This window comes from Camelina sativa, chromosome 19 (genome assembly GCF_000633955.1).
Source record: "Camelina sativa cultivar DH55 chromosome 19, Cs, whole genome shotgun sequence".
In the NCBI taxonomy this organism is placed as follows: Eukaryota; Viridiplantae; Streptophyta; class Magnoliopsida; order Brassicales; family Brassicaceae; genus Camelina; species Camelina sativa.
Genome location: NC_025703.1, coordinates 24,944,500 through 24,966,712, shown reverse-complemented (window position 1 = coordinate 24,966,712; position 22,213 = coordinate 24,944,500). Strand labels below are relative to the sequence as shown.

The 22,213-nt window shown below is 32.3% G+C and overlaps 2 protein-coding genes across 2 annotated transcripts; both read right to left on the bottom strand.

Annotated features, from left to right (window-relative positions):
- On the bottom strand, positions 4–3,004 carry LOC104767120 (GDSL esterase/lipase At2g19060-like). Its single transcript, XM_010491150.1, has 5 exons — positions 2,740–3,004; positions 2,375–2,499; positions 1,929–2,153; positions 769–1,015; positions 4–455 (listed from the first exon to the last, which is right to left on the bottom strand). Exons 1-5 carry the CDS (start codon positions 2,978–2,980, stop codon positions 250–252), a joined length of 1,044 nt encoding a protein of 347 aa, XP_010489452.1. The 5' UTR covers positions 2,981–3,004; the 3' UTR covers positions 4–249.
- Positions 10,518–12,210, bottom strand: LOC104768179 (GDSL esterase/lipase At2g19050). The gene is made up of 4 exons (XM_019241050.1): positions 11,967–12,210; positions 11,515–11,639; positions 11,180–11,404; positions 10,518–10,772 (listed from the first exon to the last, which is right to left on the bottom strand). The coding sequence occupies exons 1-4, from the start codon at positions 12,208–12,210 to the stop codon at positions 10,518–10,520; spliced, it is 849 nt and encodes a 282-aa protein (XP_019096595.1).

Here is a 22,213-nt window from a genome sequence, read left to right as displayed (position 1 = left end):
TGGTTCTTGAACTGTATTGATAAATTCACACATATAAACTACATACAGTATTATTGTTTGGCCTATAAGAAGATTGCTACTGAATTTAGAGATCGTGCTTCTCCATTACAACATTTAGTAATAATCTTGTAATGAATTGGACTTAGAATGGGTTATTGTTTGGTAATGATCATTTGTTCTTTTTTAATATGATGAATTTACGTGTGTATGTCTGTATACTAATAATGTATACGCATTGTCCAAATAATGTTATATAGTAAGCAGAAAAATGCTGTAAGGAGACGTAATGAGTCCGGAAAACGCAGATTGTGCCACCACCTTATTGGCTGCTTCTGTGCTGTGGACATTGTCCCAGTACACGTAGCGTTCTCGAGACGGACAAACCGGTTTATTTGCGGCACAAAGTTCTTGCCCCAATTCCACCGTACAGCAACTCTTGTCTGTTACCGTAAACCCTACAAAATTGTATATGATTAGATGATATAAACAGAATCGGAAACATCATATTGTTTCTTGCAAGAAACAAACACCATTAAAACCGTACTTATTCACGATATTATATATATTTTGTGTAGACGTGTGTGGTTAATGGAAAAGATTTTATGATTAGTAATAGTACGTGATGATGACACAAAATGTACTATTTTTGAAATATTTTAATAATCAATGTTTTTAGTTTTGTTCAAATTGTTTCCTATTAGGTAAAAAAAAAAAGTGAGTTATATATATATATATATATATATATATATATATATATTGTGTACATACCTAAAGCGAAATATGCAATTGAATTTTGGCCGCTGAAGATATCAACGAAGGTGAACTTAGCATTAGCAAAGTTTCTGTTAAATTCATAGACAAGTGCTTTGAGTTTCTCATTGAAAGGTTCAACCGCTTTGTTCACTTCAGCAGCACAGCCATTACCGCCACCATGGGAAGCAATCATACGCGGTGTGCACCCGAGTTTACTCACCCCAAACACCGCCACCTTCCTTGCTCCTAGGACGTACAATGACTACACAAAATTGTATCGTTATATCTATGATATATGATTAGCAATATACAGTAGAGATATAGATCCAATCTACTCCATCATTTCTACGTTTTTTTAATATTAAATTGAAAATTGGAGATTTTTTGTTTTTATTTTACATAATATAGCAATTATTCAATTTCCACATTTTTCCTACAAAAACATAATAAATACTTCCGTCTTTGATTTGATTATGTAATATAAATGACCCATGGCATATAAGTAGTGATAATCCTACTATATTAATTGGAAAGTACAAATATGAAACTAATCTTAAAATGTGTAAAAAATTACATTTAATTGTCATTAGAAAAACTTAATAAAGATTAATTTATTAAATAAATATAATTAATTAAAAACAAAAATTGGGGACACAGAAAATAAAATAAATTGTTGAAAAGTAAAAAAAAAAAAGATCTATTAGAATCAAAACTAATTCGTACTTTGAAAAAAAATTAACAGCTAAGATTTTAAAAATCTAATCGAATAAAATCTAAAGTTTATTACATGCAAATATTTTATTGAAAGGTTTTCAATAAATATTTTTAAAATACAAAAATTTTAATATAAGCAAACCAAATTTTTAATCACAAATCTTTATAAATAACATAATAACAAAATAAATTATTTAAAATTTTCATCAAATAAAAATTTCAGCCCTGGTTTTCCGCGGGTTAGTAGCTAGTGTATTAGCAAATGCAATCCAAATTCCGATAAGATCGTTCTACAATTATAAAATTAATTTCAGCTTTCTTATAAGTAAGATAATACTTTAAAACTAGTCTTGAACAATATAGAATCAATAGATATTCAAAATTTTGTAGTGATAAAAAATATATACCTAATGTGAAATTTCTACAAAACAATCAAAATTGAAGGCATATATTGTTAGTACCTTCAAATAAGAGCGATAACTTTGAATGAGAGAATCAGCATATTGGTCGAAATCGAAATTGGCATTGGTAGTGTACGGAGCTGGCATGAAATAGTTGTTGAGATAATCATTGCTTCCAATATTAATTGTGTATAGACACTTCTTCAGCTTCTCTTGTGGAACATTCGCCGTCACAATCATCCTCTGGTGATTCGCTATTTGTTTTTCGAAACTGATTCTTTCACCCTATATAATCCATAACATTAAAGTACGTATTTTTTATTATCAATATTAACTGGATATTTTTGGAAAATTTTCTATGTTAAGTCCTTAAAAGATTTTGTCTTCTTAAATGTAAACATAATGAAAAAACGATTACCTTTTTTCATCTCTATTAATGATAATGAATGAAAAAAAAAATCTCTATAATCTAATCTCTTTGGCCCTGAAACTGGTTAAGTTCTTACCAAATGTTGGCTAGTTTCTTCACGAATTCCGCCACCACCAGAAGCGTAGTTTATTCCGGTGTGAGCTTGTTCAGTCGATGCTTTAGTGAATGGTGGAATGTCATAACTGATTCTCACTAGTTCAGCTGAAAGGAAAAAAAGAACATTGAAACTCATTTATAGAGCAAAATAAATAGAAGTATATGGTTAAAAAAATAAGTGTATACACTAATTCATTTGATCATTTGCTAAAACCAAATAATACCTACACTTAAAACTTCAAGCTAGGTCGTTATGCCACTTTCCAATAAACAGAACTAATTAGTAATTTATATCATCAACCAAAACAATATCGGCGAAAGAGATAAACCAAAATTGAAGCTTACCGATAAAGTCTGGAATGTTACGACCATTGCTGAACCGGCCGGTAGGACCTCTAGCGAAATCAATACCGTAAGGTAAATAGTTGACTTTGGCCAAGGAGTTCAAGTCATTGTTGTTACCAGTGTCGAAGACGGAGTCTCCGAAAACGAAATAGCAAGGCACTTCTTGTCCACGAACTGCCTCGGCCATTACAAACGCCGTGGCAAAAGCCCACATCAATGGTTTGAACATTCCCTCGGCCATTTTTATGCAAATAAACCAGAAAAATAAAATGTAATGACAACTTTGATGTATGGAGAAAAGTCTATATATAAGCATACATACAGCGAGACACACACGCAAGACAATAGATAATGAGTAAATCAGTGATGTTTAATATTTGTTTTTTTTGTTTGTTGAAAGATCTTCAATAATATTCAACTTGACGTAAATCAATTTTTTTTTTTGGAAAAATATCTTTCAAAAGTCAACTTGTAATGAGAAAATTATAAGTTATTTCGAGAGGGAAATTATAATTTATAATGAGTAATGTAATTTTCTATTAAATAACTATAATTAAAAAATAAATTTAATAATGAATGAAACAGTATTAATAGAAAAATAAAATTAAAATACACAACTCTTAAGAACAAAATAAAATAATTTTTAAATATTAAAATAGTTTTTTAACGAAAAGTGATGATAAATAGACACAACTGTAAATTCTATATTAAGTTTTATTAAATTTCTATATTACTATTATCATTTCTAAAATTTTAGTTAGATTATAGAATAACATTGAATATTAGATATTAATATTCAAATTATTTATATTTAACATAAAATAAAAAATTTGTTTCAATAACAATGATTTGTTAGTTATTGATGAAGAGACAACAAATACATAGAGAGTTCAAAATATATGACTATTTGAATAGACACACCTATTAGAACGAAAAGTTGTGAAGAAAAAATATGAATAAAATATAGTGAAAAGACACAACTCTACAATGAACAAATACAACTGTTTGGAGTTTTTAAAAAAGAACAAATGAAACCAATTTTTTTACAAAAAAGTACTACGAAAAGTCTCAACTGTTGTTCTTATTTATTCAGATTGTTATTATTATTTTTAAATATTAAAATTTTTTTTTTAACGAAAAATTAAGATAAATATACACAACTGTAAATTCAATATTAAGTTGTATAAAATTTCTCTATTGCTATTCAATTATCTAGACTCAATATAAAATGGAAAATTTGCTGCAACAAACTTGTTAGTTAGTGATGAAGAGACAAATATAAAGAGAGTTCAAAAAGCATAACTATTTAAATAGACACACCTATTAAAACTAAAAGTTGTGATGAAAAAATATGAATAAAATATAGTGAAAAGACAAAACTCTACAATGAACAAATACAACCGTTTGAATTTTTTAAAAAAGCAAATCAAAACCTTTTTTTTTACGAAAAGGTACTACGAAAAATTGCAACAGTTGTTTGTGCACTTGATTATACCTACAAACTCATATAAACTGCTTTTAAATAGAAGACATCTTTATTACCATATTCAAAAGTCAAATCCAAAAGCTTATTATATAATCCATTTAACTCTTTGAAAAAGACTCTAGGTATAAAATTAACTAAAATTTGTAGATTAGATTCATCATTCCAAAAATCTTTTGTTAAATCAAGAATTGGAAGAATCTCTTTACTTTTAAAAGAATGAATGCTAGAGAATAATTTAGAGAACTGTAAAAACCGTTGAAATTGAAATTTTATATTATTTGGTGTCATGGCAAAAAAATGAAAACAGTTCAAACAGACAAATATATATAGATTTCAAAAGATACGAATATTCGAATAGACACAGCTCTATAATGAGCAGTTGTTACAAAAAAACTGTTACAATGAACAATCAAAACTTTTTGTTAAACACATAATTTAAATTTTCTACAGATTTTTTGGAAGATTATCCAAAATGTACGATTGAAAAACATAACCTTTGGTAGCATTTATTCGGATTGTTACCATATTGAAAAGTCAAATCCAAAAACTCACTATGTAATCCATCTAACTCTTGGAAAAACACTCTAGGTATTTTCATTAAACTTTTATATTTAAAATTAACGAAAAAATGTAAATTAGATTCATCATTCCAAAAATCTTTTGTTAAATCAAGAATTAGAGGAATTTCTTGACTTTTAAAAGAATGAATGCTAGAAAATAATTTAGAAAAATGTTCCAATCAACACAACTTTACAGTGAACAGTTGTAACTTTTCATAAATAACCGTTTCAATGATCCATCACAACTTTTCAGAAAATATCCAAAAGGTACGATTGATAAAACACAACTGTTGGTCGCATTTATTCGGATTGTTATTATTATATAGATTTAGGGCCTATCGATTTTTAGTTCGTTCGTTAAACAATATGCGACAGCGATTAAGTAAAACGGATCAAGTAAATCTTATCGATCCATCAGCCCATTTTCATAGTAAATAGGCTAATACATCGTTTAATGAACAAACAAAATTAAACGATGTTAAAACCGTAGGTGAATGCGTGACTGTGGCCGAGTTCTTTGGTCGATCTCTTGACCGATGGTTTAATTAGTCTCGATTGCTTGCTTGTCGTGGTTAATATTTTTATAGGATAGGATAGTGATCCAAATTGCTTAGTGGATGCATGTTGTACTCATTCATTAAACCCGGGCCATCCATCAGCCAATTGTCATATCGACCCATCCTTGTCCCATCGGCCCGATCCATCGTTCACTGATGCGACCATTTACCCGACATTTCCAACTTCACTGTCACTCGTACTGTCACTTATACTAGACACTATATTATCCTATTTTCAACCAGAAACTTACATGCCTGCATCATCAATCACTGAAAACTTGGGATTATTTTTCTTTAATTCAAACATTTGTTCACTACTGTTACTTCGGTAGCCTCGAACTCTCCATTCTTATTAGGATCCCCTTAACCTATCGAACACATGGCTAGTGTCTGACTGTACCATCGTTTGTTGCTAAGCGTACCGCTGCACGTACCGATGCACATACCGCTACACGTACCAGTATCGTACTGTGTGACACATACTGCTACTCATACCGCTATTGTACCGTGACTCGTACCACTAGGTTATCTAGAGCGGGTAATTACAGAAAACCTCGTGGTGTTTTAGCAAAAACTATTTAATAATTATATTTTTTTGAATTTGAGTCTAATACGTAATATTTGGCTTCATGAAGAACCTTTGTTTTTTTATATATCTTATTTAGTTGAATAAAACGACCATATCTTCTTAATTTAAAAAAAAATAGATTAATTTGCAAAGTCGACGGACTGGACATGTTTGGCGTTAATTATTGTGATGACCTCTACAATGAGCTGTAGTTTGCTAAATTATTTAAACTTCACACACGTCGTGAATCCCATCAAACTAGGGATTTGGTTACATATATATGCAAAATTAAAAACAACCATAATGACATGATAATGTTGTCAAAAAAAAAAAATGACATGATAATGAAATTACTATAGAGAGAACGGAAAAATACAACTTTAATCTATAGATAACACCTGAAGCGTTACAAGCTCAACGGATATACTCAGCACTAAGACAGCTCTTAGTCTGACATCAAAGTTTTTGTATAAAGATTGAAAAGAAAAAAACTAGGTAGAAACTCTTTATCATAATACAAAAATTCTGATGAACACTAAAAGTTTTTTTTTGTATTTATTTGGGTGGTTAATCTTTTATAGAAGACTGTTGAATTTCTGTTGTGTAAATAGAAAAAAGAAGATGTAATTTTTCCGTTTTAGTCTTGCTCCAAGTAATTTTCATTCCTTATATAGAAATGCTTCGACTCGTAAAAACTAGCGTTGGTTACTTTTATTTAGCATTATTAAGAGGGTTTCGTGCACTGCAGTATTCATTTTGTTTTTTCGAGTTTGGAAAACTAAGCCATCTAACGTTGTTATTTTAGCTTAGAAAATTCAGTGACGTACATAAATTTGCATATAATTTTTTTTTTCTGTTAACATATATCATCTCATAAAGTAACCTTCACCAGTTGAACAAAGTCTTCTGAAATCTTGTTAAATAAAATAATTGAATTAACGAACAAAAGTTAATCATCATACATATATTAGCTTTATTAAAAGAATGTAATATTTTTATTAAAAGAATGTAATCTAATATAATAAAGTAGGGTTACACTTCTAAGAAGGCTCTAACTGTTTGCCACGTGGCACACGTGGCACCTGTAGTAAATCCTACATCTATCATTTTTTTTTTATTCTCATGTTTAAACAAATTGTTAGATGGGTTGTATGTTATGTTTGTACTAAATAGTTAATGGACCATTTTAACTAAGCCCAACAAATCTATCGTCTACTGCAAATTTATCGACTTATTCCCAAAGATAATAACGACAACGGAATTTATGAGTTCCCGTCTTTTCCTCTTCTACGTCTCTCTCTCTTCCCCACAAATAAGATTATTTCCAATTAAACCACAAATAAAACACTTTTAATTATTTAAATTTAACTCACACTTTAATATAAAGCTAAAATAAATAAAAATCAATTAATTATTAAACCATAAATAAAACACATTTAGGAATGTACATTTAACTCACACTTTAATATTAAAACTGAAAAAAATAAATATTTCCAATTACACCATAAATAAAACACATTTTCCATATAAATTTAACTCACACTTTAATATAAAACTGATAAATTGTTTCCAATTAAACCATAGTTAAAATACTTTTAGTCATACAAACTTAACTCACACTTTAATATAAATCTAAAATAAAATAAAAAAATTTCAATTAAACCATAAATAAAACACATTTAATCATATACATTTAATTCACACTTTAATATTAAAAAAAATAGCATTAACTATATTTCTCCACTTAATTTTATTCAAAACACAATAAATTAGAATTAACTCTCATACATTTTAGTTTCCAAATTGTAACTGTCATCACTTCCCATCCTATAAATACTCATATTTTTAATTTTCTCATTCTCTTTCACTTTTTCTTAGATATTATACATCTTTTTTTGTGTTTTTTTGTTGGTTGGTTGGTTGTTGTTGTATGTGTTAAAAAAAAATGAAATATCCTTTTAAAAGCTTAATTCTATATGTTAATTTTAGAGACTATATGATATGTATCTTAATTTTTTTTTGATTTTTTGAAGATTCATCTCTATTCTCTGCAAAACAAACATTCTCAAAATCAACCTATTAAAACTTACAGACCATTTGTCCATATGTCAAAATCCAAATATTATCACTTAACGAGTCCATATTATAAATAACTCTTGTACATACAACTAGCCTAGATTTTAAAGTTATTTTTTTTTCTCTAATAGCATCTATTGCTCAACCGAAGCCATATATTCCTCCTATCTCCAAGCTAAATTACCAAAAATTTCCATAAAAGGTAGTAATGTCTAAACTATCCAATAACATGAACAACACATCCACTTCGAATCCCAATAGTTCAAGAACCAACACTTTATTGGGTGATTAGTCACTTCTTTAGAATATATATATTTTATATGCAGGTTATACTATATTATATTCAGCTAATTCCTATGTTTGACTCTAAAATACCACCATAAAAACAAATCAAAAATTGTTCGAAGAATCTGATGAGAGTTTGGTGAGTAGGTGACAGTCTGATCGTGCCATGGAAGATGATGTGCCTAACACTCTCTCATTGAAGATACACAAGGAGATTTAATGTTTAAGCCTCTTTTCTCGTCAGCTTTATTATGCTTTTTTATTTGATGGTTTGTTTTCCCTTGATTATAATATACACTTCAATAATTAACAAAAGTGTTTATGTATTTCTCAGCATATAATAAACAAATTCCTCATATCTTTGTATTGTATTCTTATATATAAGGTTCAAGAAGATATCTGAGCTTTATGCACGCTGATACCACACAAACAAAGCTTACTATCCGTCCTACCAGACTTAAATATTAAATTGTCACTCTATTTAAATTAATTTTTAATGCAAATCTTCAGCCCAAACTTTTATGACTACTTTTAGTTTTAACTTCCAAAACTATTACAAATAAACATTACAATCCAAATTACAATAATTACAGTAGTCCCCATCTCTGAAATACAAATTAAGAGAATTATAATTATTTTTAAATTTCCAAAGCATATATTTGGGCTTATGATTTATTTACTTTACAACTAAATTTTATAATTATATCCCAAATTATCAACAAAATCTTCCAAACAAAAATAAGGTCATCACCTATATAATTTTGTGTTCTAATATCATACTTTAGACAATATCTTATTTCCTCCCAAAAAGTTCTTATTAGCTATTAAATATTAAATGATGTGCTGATTAGGATAGAACAAATATATAGATGTGTCGTCATGGTTTACCATGCTTTAAACTCTTTGTATATATAGTGCGTATTTTTATAAATATTTTTTAAAAGTAAATATGATCATTTTGTACATACGAGGAATGGATGACATCGAACTACATAAAAGTATTTTTTTTCCAACCTCATAGAAGTATATTTTTATACATGGTCAACTCCCAAAATTATTTATATAGGCAAATCATATTTTATTATTTGGAAAAGAGAATGACTATCTGATATTCAACTAAATGGAGGATGAACTCAGTTGTTTTATTCCAAAAGTACATGTCTTTAATTTATAATGGTATATTAAGAAGATTGGTAGGTGTAGTAGTGATATGCTGTGAATTGGAAAGCATTTACCAATAAGAACTACTTCGAATAAAAAACAATTTCCAAATATAATATTAATCAAATTTGACAGATTTACACCAAAAAATTCATCATGAATATATTGCAAGCTGGTTACATCACAAAACAACAAATCCTAATTGTAGAATAGAAATAGTACAAGCTTTAATACATTTTATAATCCAACAAAACGAGCATGAATAATAAAATTATTTCAAACTATGAGAATGATTTTTACTTCTTTGATCATTTAAAAAAGAGTGAACAAATATATTTATGCAAAAGGTAATGAAAAGCATACAAAACACATAATAAAAATAAAATTAAATAATAACTAAAGGGAATGCCCATTATCAAATAAGAAAAAAAATTCAATTACGAAACAATTCAATTTATAGAAACAAAAATGTTTAAAAACAACAAACAATAACCCGTGCAACGCACGGGGACTCTACCTAGTTTTAATATAAAACTATGTTTTCTCTATATATTTTGCAGTGTTGCACCTATCATATTGCAAGCATAGAAAGGCTGTAAGGAAACGCAATGAGTCCAGCGTACGCGGCCTTTGCTACCACCATATTGGCTGCTTCTGTGCTGTGGACATTGTCCCAGTATACATACTGTCTTCGAACCGGACAAACTGGTTCATTGGTCGCACAAAGTTCTTCTCCTGGTTTTACGGTACAACAACTCTTTTCTGAAACCATAAATCCTACAAAAATATATGTGACATAAATATGATTACATTATAGGAAAATAATCCAAAAATAGCATGCATTTATGTTACTACGTATATGAAAAGAATTTTATTAATTGATAAATATTTTAATTTTGTGAGAAAACCAAACTGCATCTTTATGACTTTAATTTAATATATAAAAAGGGAAAATTTTATTTTTAGTAAATAGTTTTCTGGATAATAGTCATGATAATATTTTACCAAACCTATAATAGTTTTTTCCTAGATTAAGAAATGTAGGAAAAAACTATGTAGTAAGAGTATAATCAAATATATATAATTTACATACCCAAGGCAAGATATGCAAGAGGATGTTGGCCGGTGAAGACATCAACGAAGGTGAACTTAGCATCAACAAAGTTTCTATTGAATTCAAAAACGAGAGCTTTGAGGTTCATGTTAAAAGGTACAACCGCTTTGTTCACTTCAGCAGCACAGCCATAACCGCCACCATGGGAGGCAATCATACGAGGTGTGCACCCGAGCTTACTCACCCCAAACACAGCCACCTTCCTTGCTCCTAGAACGTACAATGACTATACACAAAATATATCTTTAAATTATCTACCTAACAAATATATATATATATATATATATATATATATATTCATATTTTATTTTGCCTACACAATATGATAATTGTTTAATACCACTATTATACTATATTAAAAATTCCCCCCTGTTAGTTTATCATTTGTTGTGGAAAGAATCATACTCTTTTTGGTATGTAATATAAGTAATGATATAATTTTAGAAAATGCAATCTAAATTCCGATATAGTTATTCTTCTGTTTCAACATTAATTTTAAAGTGAAATATTATAATATGATACTTTATGATAATCACTAAGTCTTTTTTTGAAAAAAAGAGCATTGGTTGACCAAAAAATATATACACAAATTCAACCTTTTCTTCCCTAAAATCTTAGGCGGCATAGTCGTACCTTCAAATAAGAGCGATAGCTTCGAATGAGAGAATCAGCATATTGATCAAAACTGTACTTGCGATTGGTCATATACGGAGGTGGCATGAAATAGTTGTTGAGATAATCATTGCTTCCAATATTAATTGTGTATAGACACTTCTGCAGCTTCTCCTGTGGAACATTCGCCGTCATAATCATCGTCCGGTGGTTCTTTATTTGGTTTTTAAGACTGATACTTTCACCCTATATCGTGAAAAAGAATACAACATATAAAAATCTATGAAAAAATTATTTTAATTTTTTCTATGGAAGCAATATATACATGATCAAGTTTAATGTTGTCTACTTCTCACCAAATGTTGGCTAGTTTCTTCGCGAATTCCACCGCCACCAGAAGCGTAGTTTATTCCGGTGTGAGCTTGTTCCGGCAATGCTCCCGTGAACGGTGGAATGTAATCACTGAATCTCATTAGTTCAGCTGAATTAGAAAGAAAAATATGTTAGACAGGAACATTCACAAATTTTGAAAAACTTATCCCGCAATACATAAAAGTTATGAAAAACGTGTGGAGACAAACTTTAACTATCAATAGTAAACAAAACAAATAATACCTACATTACATTCTTTTTTTTTTGGTTCTTTTTTTTCACAAAATAGTACCTACAAACTTGAAACTAGGCAAAAAAATAAAAAATAATATTGTGCTACTATTTTCTTATAACACTTTTCTTTTTCGTAGTTTATATTAACAATTTTATTCAGAACAATATTGGCAAAGATATAAACCAAATGTGGGAGACTAACCGATAATGTCAGGAATATTACGACCATTGCTGAACCTACCGGTAGGACCTCTAGCAAAATCAACACCGTAAGGTGAATAGTTGACTTTGGCCGAGGTATTCAAGGCATTGTTGTTACCATTGTCGAAGACAGAGTCTCCGAAAACGAAATAGCAAGGCACTCGTTGTCCACGAGCCACCTCGGCCAGTGCAAATGTCGTGGTCACAAAGACACAGAACAATGCCTTGAGCCTTCCCTCAGCCATTTCGGAAATTAATTACCAGAAATCTGAAAATGCTGACGTTGAATTGAAAAGAGAAGAATCTACGTATAAACATAAATAGAGAGAAACAGACAACAACTTTGTTCAAAAAAAAAAAACAAAAACTGGCAGATGTAAATTCTATTTCAAGGCTAGAGACGACAGATCAGATAACGAGTAAATCAAGGGACATTATTATTTTGATTTTCAGAGAGATCTTTAAGTATCATCTTGTACGTACGTAAGTTGTTTTTTTTTGTTAGGCAAATTCCACAGTAGTCAACTTGTACGTGAGTTGTAATAAAGAATATGACAAGTCATCTTAACATTAAAAAAAACACGTGGTGTTTGTGAAAATAGTTGTATAAACTAATAAAAAGTTCGATACATATATTTGACTTCGTGAAAAATGATATGCTCAAATTTAACTCTGATCTTCTCTCTCAAACTAAGAGATCAATTACAGTATTTAGGGATCGAATCCACAAATACTCTAGATTCATACAATAGATTTAATAATTTTTTAATTATGCTAAACAGATTTATTGTAATTAAATTGCAAAATAAAGCAGAAAATAAAAGAGTTGTAAAATTCGGAAGGATGAAACGCTAGGCCTAGGGAAATTCTCAGGAAATCATGGAAAATCAGATCAATTAATTAAGCAAGCAAGATTCAACAATTAAGCACCGTTCTTGAACTCTAAACACAATTGTAAAATAAATCAGTTCTCCCTGCAAATATTATCTAAGTTTTAAAACCCGAAAATCCAAATCTCTTTGCAAAATTCAAGTTAAAAACCAGCAATAAATCAAGTTTAGATAAGTTCACAAAATCACTAATTCAAATCTCTTTGCAAAAATTAATTTTGCGCACCAAAGGTTTTTGTCAGGAAAATCAATTATATTCTCATATCAATCAATATTCCCAAGATCTAAATCCAGATGACTAATCAAAGATCTAGCTTTAAGAACAACCTATGGTGAAGAACAAGAAAGATAATAAATCCAAACAATTAATCAATCTAACGATCCATGAAAACCCTAATGAGAAACCCTAAACCTAACAAGCAGATCTACTCAGGCATAATCAGTGAAACACAAATCATATTCTGAATAAATTGCATTAAGAGATTAAAAGAAGTAGAAAATGAGTTATGAATCTTCTCTCTGGAAGGAGTCTTGATTCTTCTCTCCAAAAGCTCTCTAAAATCTCTCAGGGTTTTCTCTCTCCAAAGGTGCAGGAAAAATAAAGTTTAGATCTAAACAATGACCATAAAAATCTTATATATATTCCTAAAACACGTCCATGGATTAATGATGCAAATATGGAAAACTTTAGGGCGATTCTGTAAATCTTCAAAACTTGTGGGAAAACTTCTGATTTGTCTTGTGGACACTGCATCGATCGACACATATGAAGCATTGATCGATGCTTACTCTTGAACTGGTCGCCCAACTTCGTAGCTCAGCCTCAATGCTTGATTATGCTCTAAATCCTCCTATTTAGCTCCATTATGCTCCCATCCATGCTAAATCCTATCACTATAAGAGAACATGACATTTACTACTACGATTGGCGACCGAAACACGTAATCGCCAAATTTAGTGAGTATATACCGACTGCTTAACCACTAATTTACAACTGCTCATTATTAGTCGTAAGTTAGTCGTTTTTTACTGACTGAATTGAGTAGTTGGTTCAGTAGTCATTAATTAGCGACGACTTTACGACTGAAAGACAAGAAAGTAATATCGTCACCTAAGAGTAGCTAATTTGGCGACTACATGGGGACTACTGCGGCGAGTCGTTAATTTGGCGACTAGCATACGACCACATCTGTTAGTCGGCAAATAAGTGACTACTAACCGACTAATGAGGCGAGTCGTAAACATGTCGGCCAAAAAGAAACACGTTTTATTCGTTTGTGGGGTTGGTAAGCTTTGTTTTTTTTGCGACTGTTAGTTTGAGTCACATCACAGTCGCGAAGTAGTTGGTAAGTAGTCGCCAAAAAACTCTATATATATATCACACCTTCGTTTCTTATTTCATTCACACCACAAGCAAAGCATTAATAAGAAAAAAAAATCGAGAGTGAGAAAAAAAAATCTGAGTGAGAAAAAAAATCAAGAGAGAAAAAAAACGAGAGTGAGAGGTTTTTAATAATGGCGAGAAGTTCTAATTATAGTCATTTTCGGGAGTGGATGTATAAGAGGCTTGATGAAGTGACGGGAAATTTTACGGAAGAGTTCAGCACCGGGGTAGAGGAGTTCATGGGTTTTGCAAATAGCCAGCGTTTAGCACAAAATAATGGTGGTAAGTTTCACTGCCCTTATGATAAGTGCAAAAATAGTAGGCGTCTTACGGGGGTACAATTTGGAATCTTTTTTTTTGCTATGGGTTTATGCCAGGTTATTATGTTTGGTATAAACATGGGGAAGAAATTAATATGGGCATAGGAACGAGTTATGTAGATCCCACGTTTATAAGTGGGAATGAAGAAGTGGATAATGTGGTAGGAGATAGATATGTGGATATGGTGAATGATGCATTTCGCTATAACATAAGTTTAGATGATAATTATCATCAAGATGGTAGTGATCAGAATGTAGAGGAACCGGTACTTAACCATTCCAAGAATTTCTACGACTTGTTAGAAAGTGCAAAAAATCCATTATATGATGGTTGTCATGAAGGTCACTCACAATTGTCTTTAGCTGCTAGAGTCATGCAAAATAAGGCAGATTATAATATGAGTGAAAAGTTAGTGGATTTGGTTTGTGAAATGTTGACTGATTATTTACCAGAAGGAAACCAGGCTACTGGTTCACATTATAAGACAGAAAAATTGATGCGCAATTTAGGCCTCCCATATCATACAATTGATGTTTGTATTAACAATTGTATGATATTTTGGAAAGATGACGAAAAGGAAGATAAATGTCTGTTTTGTGGTGCACAAAGATGGAAGCCTCGGGAGGGCCGACGTAGAACCAAAGTACCATATAGTCGTATGTGGTATCTGCCTATTGCTGATATATTGAAGAGAATGTATCAAAGACACAAGACTGCAGCAGCAATGAGATGGCATGCCGAGCACCAAACAAAGGAGGGAGAAATGAATCATCCTTCTGATGCAACGGAGTGGAGGTATTTTCAAGAACAAAATCATCGTTTTGCCGAAGAACCCCGTAACGTGTATCTTGGATTATGTACCGATGGGTTCAATCCATTTGGGATGTCTCAAAATCATTCTTTATGGCCTGTGATCTTGACGCCATATAATCTACCCCCTGGTATGTGCATGAATACCGAATATTTGTTTCTTACAATTCTGAATTCTGGGCCAAATCATCCGCGAGCTAGTCTCGATATATTTCTCCAACCTCTTATTGAGGAGTTAAAAGAGTTGTTGTCTACTAGAGTTGATGCGTACGATGTGTCCTTGAATAAAATTTTTAATCTAAAAGCAGCGCTGATGTGGACGATCAGCGATTTCCCGGCGTATGGCATGTTATCTGGATGGACAACACATGGTAAATTGTCTTGTCCAGTTTGCATGGACGATACAAAGTCTTTTTATCTACCTAATGGAAGGAAGACATGTTGGTTTGATTGTCACCGGAGATTTCTTCCTCATGGTCATCCTCTTAGGCGGAATAAAAAAGACTTCTTAAAAGGTAAAGACATTATGAGAGACTATCCACCTGAGTCTTTGACCGGTGAGCAAATTTACTCTGAGCGATTGAATGGTGTGAATCCACCAAAAATGAAGGACGTCGGTGGAAATGGTCATGAAAAGAAGCTGCCGGGATATGGGAAGCAACACAACTGGCACGAAGAAAGCATATTGTGGCAACTGCCATACTGGAGGGACCTCAATCTACGACATAATATTGATGTGATGCATACAGAGAAGATTTTTTTGGACAACATCATGTATACTCTTATGCGTGTGAAGGGTAAATCAAAAGATACCATCATGTCAATATTGGATTTAGTAAAGTTCTGTTCTCGGCCACACTTACATCTTGATAGTAGGGGTAAAGCACCTTTCTCGGCATATACATTGACTGACGAAGCCAGAACAAGCTTATTGGAATGTGTGAAACACTTAGTTAAATTCCCAGATGGTTATTCGTCAGACTTAGGTGGCTGTGTTGATATGGAAAATGGAAAGTTTTCAAGCATGAAGAGCCATGATTGCCATGTTTTTATGGAGATGTTACTTCCATTTATCTTTGCAGAACTGCTACACAGGAATGTCCACCTTACGTTATCAGGTACTCGTTAATTAATAAATCAAAATTTCTATTTATTTATGAAGTTCTTATATAATTCTTAATGTGATATTGAAGTTTGAATAAATCTTGTAGGGGTTGGAGCATTTTTCCGAGACTTATGTTCTAGGACTTTGCATACAAGTCGCCTTCAAATTCTAAAACAGAATATAGTTCTAATCCTATGCAACTTGGAAAAGATCTTTCCACCATCCTTTTTTGATGTAATGGAGCACCTGCCTATACATCTCCCTTACGAAGCTGAATTAGGAGGTCCTGTCCAATAGAGGTGGATGTATCCTTTTGAAAGATTTTTTTAAAAAATTGAAAGGAAAAGCAAAGAACAAAAGATATGCAGCATGATAAATTGTTGAATCATATATCAATGACGAGATTGCATACTTCTCAGAGCACTACTTTGCCACGAACATACAAACAAAATCAAGGTAAATGCTATCAAGATTTGAATATATTGTGTGAATATATATTTAATTTTCAATCATTTGGTCAGGTTAACAAGATTTGATGAAGGTCAAAACCCTGTATATCATGTGCCTGGAGTGCCTTCTATATTTACTCACGTTGGCCGTCCAAGTGGGGAAATGCATGAAACATGGCTCTCAAGCCGAGACTATCAATGCGCACACGCATATGTTTTAAGAAATTATGACTATTTTAAGCCAATTGAGAGGTATATAATTAAGTAGGGATCACTCAAATTACTTGCGCTTTAGTATATATATATAATCTGCTATGATTTCTCATATATTTGTGTTTNGAGGTGGATGTATCCTTTTGAAAGATTTTTTTAAAAAATTGAAAGGAAAAGCAAAGAACAAAAGATATGCAGCATGATAAATTGTTGAATCATATATCAATGACGAGATTGCATACTTCTCAGAGCACTACTTTGCCACGAACATACAAACAAAATCAAGGTAAATGCTATCAAGATTTGAATATATTGTGTGAATATATATTTAATTTTCAATCATTTGGTCAGGTTAACAAGATTTGATGAAGGTCAAAACCCTGTATATCATGTGCCTGAAGTGCCTTCTATATTTACTCACGTTGGCCGTCCAAGTGGGGAAATGCATGAAACATGGCTCTCAAGCCGAGACAATCAATGCGCACACGCATATGTTTTAAGAAATTATGACTATTTTAAGCCAATTGAGAGGTATATAATTAAGTAGGGATCACTCAAATTACTTGCGCTTTAGTATATATATATAATCTGCTATGATTTCTCATATATTTGTGTTTGTCTTGTATACATAGTATGTTCGAGGATTTTCTTTCAGCAAAATATCCAGGACTTCCCGAGAAAGAACTCTCCGCCAAAAGAGCAGACGAATATCATTTATGGGTTAAAGAATATGTGTGTGATAACAATACTCATGCTATATATAAATACTTATTAAAATTATTGAAAATAACTTTATACATATATATGCAGGTTACTTACTGGAACGTCACAAATCCATTTTCTACTTGGGTTCAAGAGATAGTGCATGGACCTTTGAACAAGGTTAAAACATGACCAATGTATTTTACAAGAGGCTATTTGTTTCATACAGAGAATCACGGCGCTGGACGAAACACATGTAACTATGGGGTATGTGCTAAGGGTGAAAATTACATGGATGAATCTGATGCAGCGGATTTCTACGGAACCATAACAGATATCATAAAGCTTTAGTATGAGGGGGTGGTTAATTTGAGAATCACACTTTTTAAGTGCAAGTGGTATGACCCTGTTATCGGTAGAGGCACTCGGATCATCAATGGTGGTGTCGTAGACGTACTTTCAACAAGAAAGTACAATAAATACGAACCATTTATTCTAGATAAGTATATATATATATATATATGTATTTATATATATTTCTATAAATAAAACATTATTGTTGATANCAAAACCCTGTATATCATGTGCCTGAAGTGCCTTCTATATTTACTCACGTTGGCCGTCCAAGTGGGGAAATGCATGAAACATGGCTCTCAAGCCGAGACAATCAATGCGCACACGCATATGTTTTAAGAAATTATGACTATTTTAAGCCAATTGAGAGGTATATAATTAAGTAGGGATCACTCAAATTACTTGCGCTTTAGTATATATATATAATCTGCTATGATTTCTCATATATTTGTGTTTGTCTTGTATATATAGTATGTTCGAGGATTTTCTTTCAGCAAAATATCCAGAACTTCCCGAGAAAGAACTCTCCGCCAAAAGAGCAGACGAATATCATTTATGGGTTAAAGAATATGTGTGTGACAACAATACTCATGCTATATATAAATACTTATTAAAATTATTGAAAATAACTTTATACATATATATGCAGGTTACTTACTGGAACGTCACAAATCCATTTTCTACTTGGGTTCAAGAGATAGTGCATGGACCTTTGAACAAGGTTAAAACATGACCAATGTATTTTACAAGAGGCTATTTGTTTCATACAGAGAATCACGGCGCTGGACGAAACACATGTAACTATGGGGTATGTGCTAAGGGTGAAAATTACATGGATGAATCTGATGCAGCGGATTTCTACGGAACCATAACAGATATCATAAAGCTTTAGTATGAGGGGGTGGTTAATTTGAGAATCACACTTTTTAAGTGCAAGTGGTATGACCCTGTTATCGGTAGAGGCACTCGGATCATCAATGGTGGTGTCGTAGACGTACTTTCAACAAGAAAGTACAATAAATACGAACCATTTATTCTAGATAAGTATATATATATATATATATGTATTTATATATATTTCTATAAATAAAACATTATTGTTGATATGCAAATGTAACTAGATACAACCTCTGAAGCAGAACAAGTGTGTTATATTCCGTATCCATACATAAAAAAACCAAAGCAAATATGGCTCAATGTGCTAAAGGTGAATCCGAGGGGAAACATTTCTGGAGAATATGTCAACAGTTCAGAGACGACTCTTTTGCAAACTGAAAATGATGATGCTGTATTGATGACTACAATTGAAGATATTATACTTGACAATTTGGAAGATGGAGTAAACCCAATAAATCTCGATTACGGCGTTAAAGATGTGGAACCTGAAGATGAATTCTTGTGTAATTTATCATCTTCGGATGATGAAGAAGAATCCTCCTAATTATGTTTATGTCAAATTTGTGCAATAAAATTTTGTAAACTGAATTATGCTCTAAATAATATGTAATATATATTAAAGTTTATGTTTAAAAATATATAATTACATTGGTTTTATATGTAATATATATTAAAATTTATGTTTAAAGATATATAAACTAAATTATATGGTTTTAAAAGGATTAAATTAAGCCACTAATTAGCGACAAATAAGTGACTAAGTTCAAAATATTTGGGTTTAAATACCACAATTACACGGTGGACCAGATTATGGACTCCAAAACAAGCCCAGCCTTTTCAAATAAAATTGTCTTTGTATATACCAACTACGTAGGGACTGATAAGCGACTATATTGAAAATGTTTGAGTTAATTAAACACGAAATCCATTCATGAAATCCATTAACGGCCCATCACACACAACCTAACCCTAATCATCAACCCTAATCTCTAACCATTCTCACCTTTCTTGTTCTTATTCTTCTTCGCCGATATCTCTCTAAACCTATCTCTGAAACCCTAATCTTCGATATCAATCTATCATTCTTGTTGTTCTTCTTCAAAAGAGCAGACGATGCCTCTTGTTAAGAAGCCTGGACGCAAGAGAAATGTTGCCCCCAACGCTTCTCTCAGACCCGGTGGCTCTAATCCTCTGTCTAAGGTGAGAAGAATCAACCCTCTACCGCCTCAATACAACTTCACGCCGGCGGCTGAAAATCCTACACCTCAGACGCCTCAAGAACAAGTCCATGTTTCTCCCCAACTATCGATATCTGCGGCACCGCAGGTTAGAAACTATCCACCACCGCAGGTCCTATTTCAGAACTCCGTGAATCGAGTTGGTGAAGACCATCCATCTCGGTCATCAACCGAAGTTATGAACAATCCACCGGTTCAATCGAATCCATTGGAAGTTTCTGCGAGATCTCCAAATGCAGCCTCCCACGCTCAAAGTCATCCTTCTTCTCAAGGTAACAACTTCACAGAGACAGATCCAGTGTTGCCAGAACTCTAGGAGGACAAGTTGAGCGCTCTAAACGCGATACTTATGGTGCCGGACCGTCATAAGTTCACCACCGTCCTCTCTCCAGAACCGAAGCCTGAAACGACTTGGTATGTCTATTTTTTTCATAATTTTACAATTGTGTTCTAGTTAGTTGGTTGATTTTTGTTGTCTGATTGTAGTAAACACTCTAAGGGTTTCATGTCTGTTATTGGTTTGCATCTGTTTGTAGTAACACTCTTAGTGTTTCATGTCTGTTATTGGTCGAAAGACATGTCTATTATTGGTTTGCATCTTGTTTGATGTTTGCTTCTCGCTTGATTCTTATGTTATCAGGTTTACTCGTGATGTCAAACTGACTTGATTCTTATGTTATCTGAGGTTTACTCGTGATGCTAAATCACAACTGGTTCGGAAGATTACTAATGTTTTTACAAACAAATTTGTTATTGGTTTGCATCTTTTTTGATGTTTGCTTCTCGCTTGATTCTTATGTTATGAGGTTTACTCGTGATGTCAAACTGACTTGATTCTTATGTTATCTGAGGTTTACTCTTGATGCTAAATCAGCACTGGTTCGGAAGATTACTAAAGTTTTTACAAACAAATTTGATGGTCCATACTACAATTGGTCATGTGTGCCTCCAGAGAGACGAGAAAGATACTTCATTGAGTTTGCGGTACAGTTTTCTGTTCTGAGGTGTCCTTCATAGATAGGTTTTATTTCTTGTTTTTCACTAACTTAATTCTATTTTCCTTTTTTCCTAGAAAACACACACTTGGGATCCTTTGATAACAGGGATAGTGCAAGAGTATTTCTATGAGATATGCCAACGAAGGATGAAAAACATGGTTAGCGACGCTAGGACTAGTCGAGTGTGACCTAAATGGATCGAGGGTGAACTGTGGAAAATAATGGTTGCTCAGTGGGATACTGAAGAAGCAGAGGAAAGGAGTCGAATCTATTCCAATGCTCGTATGTCAGACCGTAATGGTCTCGGTCCTCACATGCACTTATCTGGGCCAACATCTTAACAACAAGTCTTACTACAATTGGTGAGTAACTTATGTTTTTTTTCTTACACCTTTGCAACTTAAACTTATGTCTTAACCCTTTTTTCTGTTTTGTAACATTCCAGGAAGAAAAACTTGGGAGACCAATGAGTCTTGGTGAGGTTTTCAAAGAGACTCATACATAGCCAGATGGTACGTATGTCGATCGCAAGGCCGAGAAGATCTTTAAAACTTATGAGAAAAACTTACAAGCTAATCTATCTGAGATCGAGTCAGATCCTTCACGAGTTTAGGAGCTCACAGTAGAAGATTATACGGCCATCTTTCTTCAGGTAAAGTTACATTTCTCACAATCTATATTTAAAGAGTCTTTAACTTTCATATTCTCTATTTACAGTTTCACCTTTTCTTTTCTCAGTCTACTGAGAAGGATTCAAGAGGTAATATTTTTGGGCTCGGAAGCGTCAAGGAGCATCTTCAGGATCTTCTCAATGGCAAGAGCTATCAACAAGGACAGTCGTCATCGTTTGTAGCATTGCAAGAGCAAATGAAGGAAGCTCATCTTAA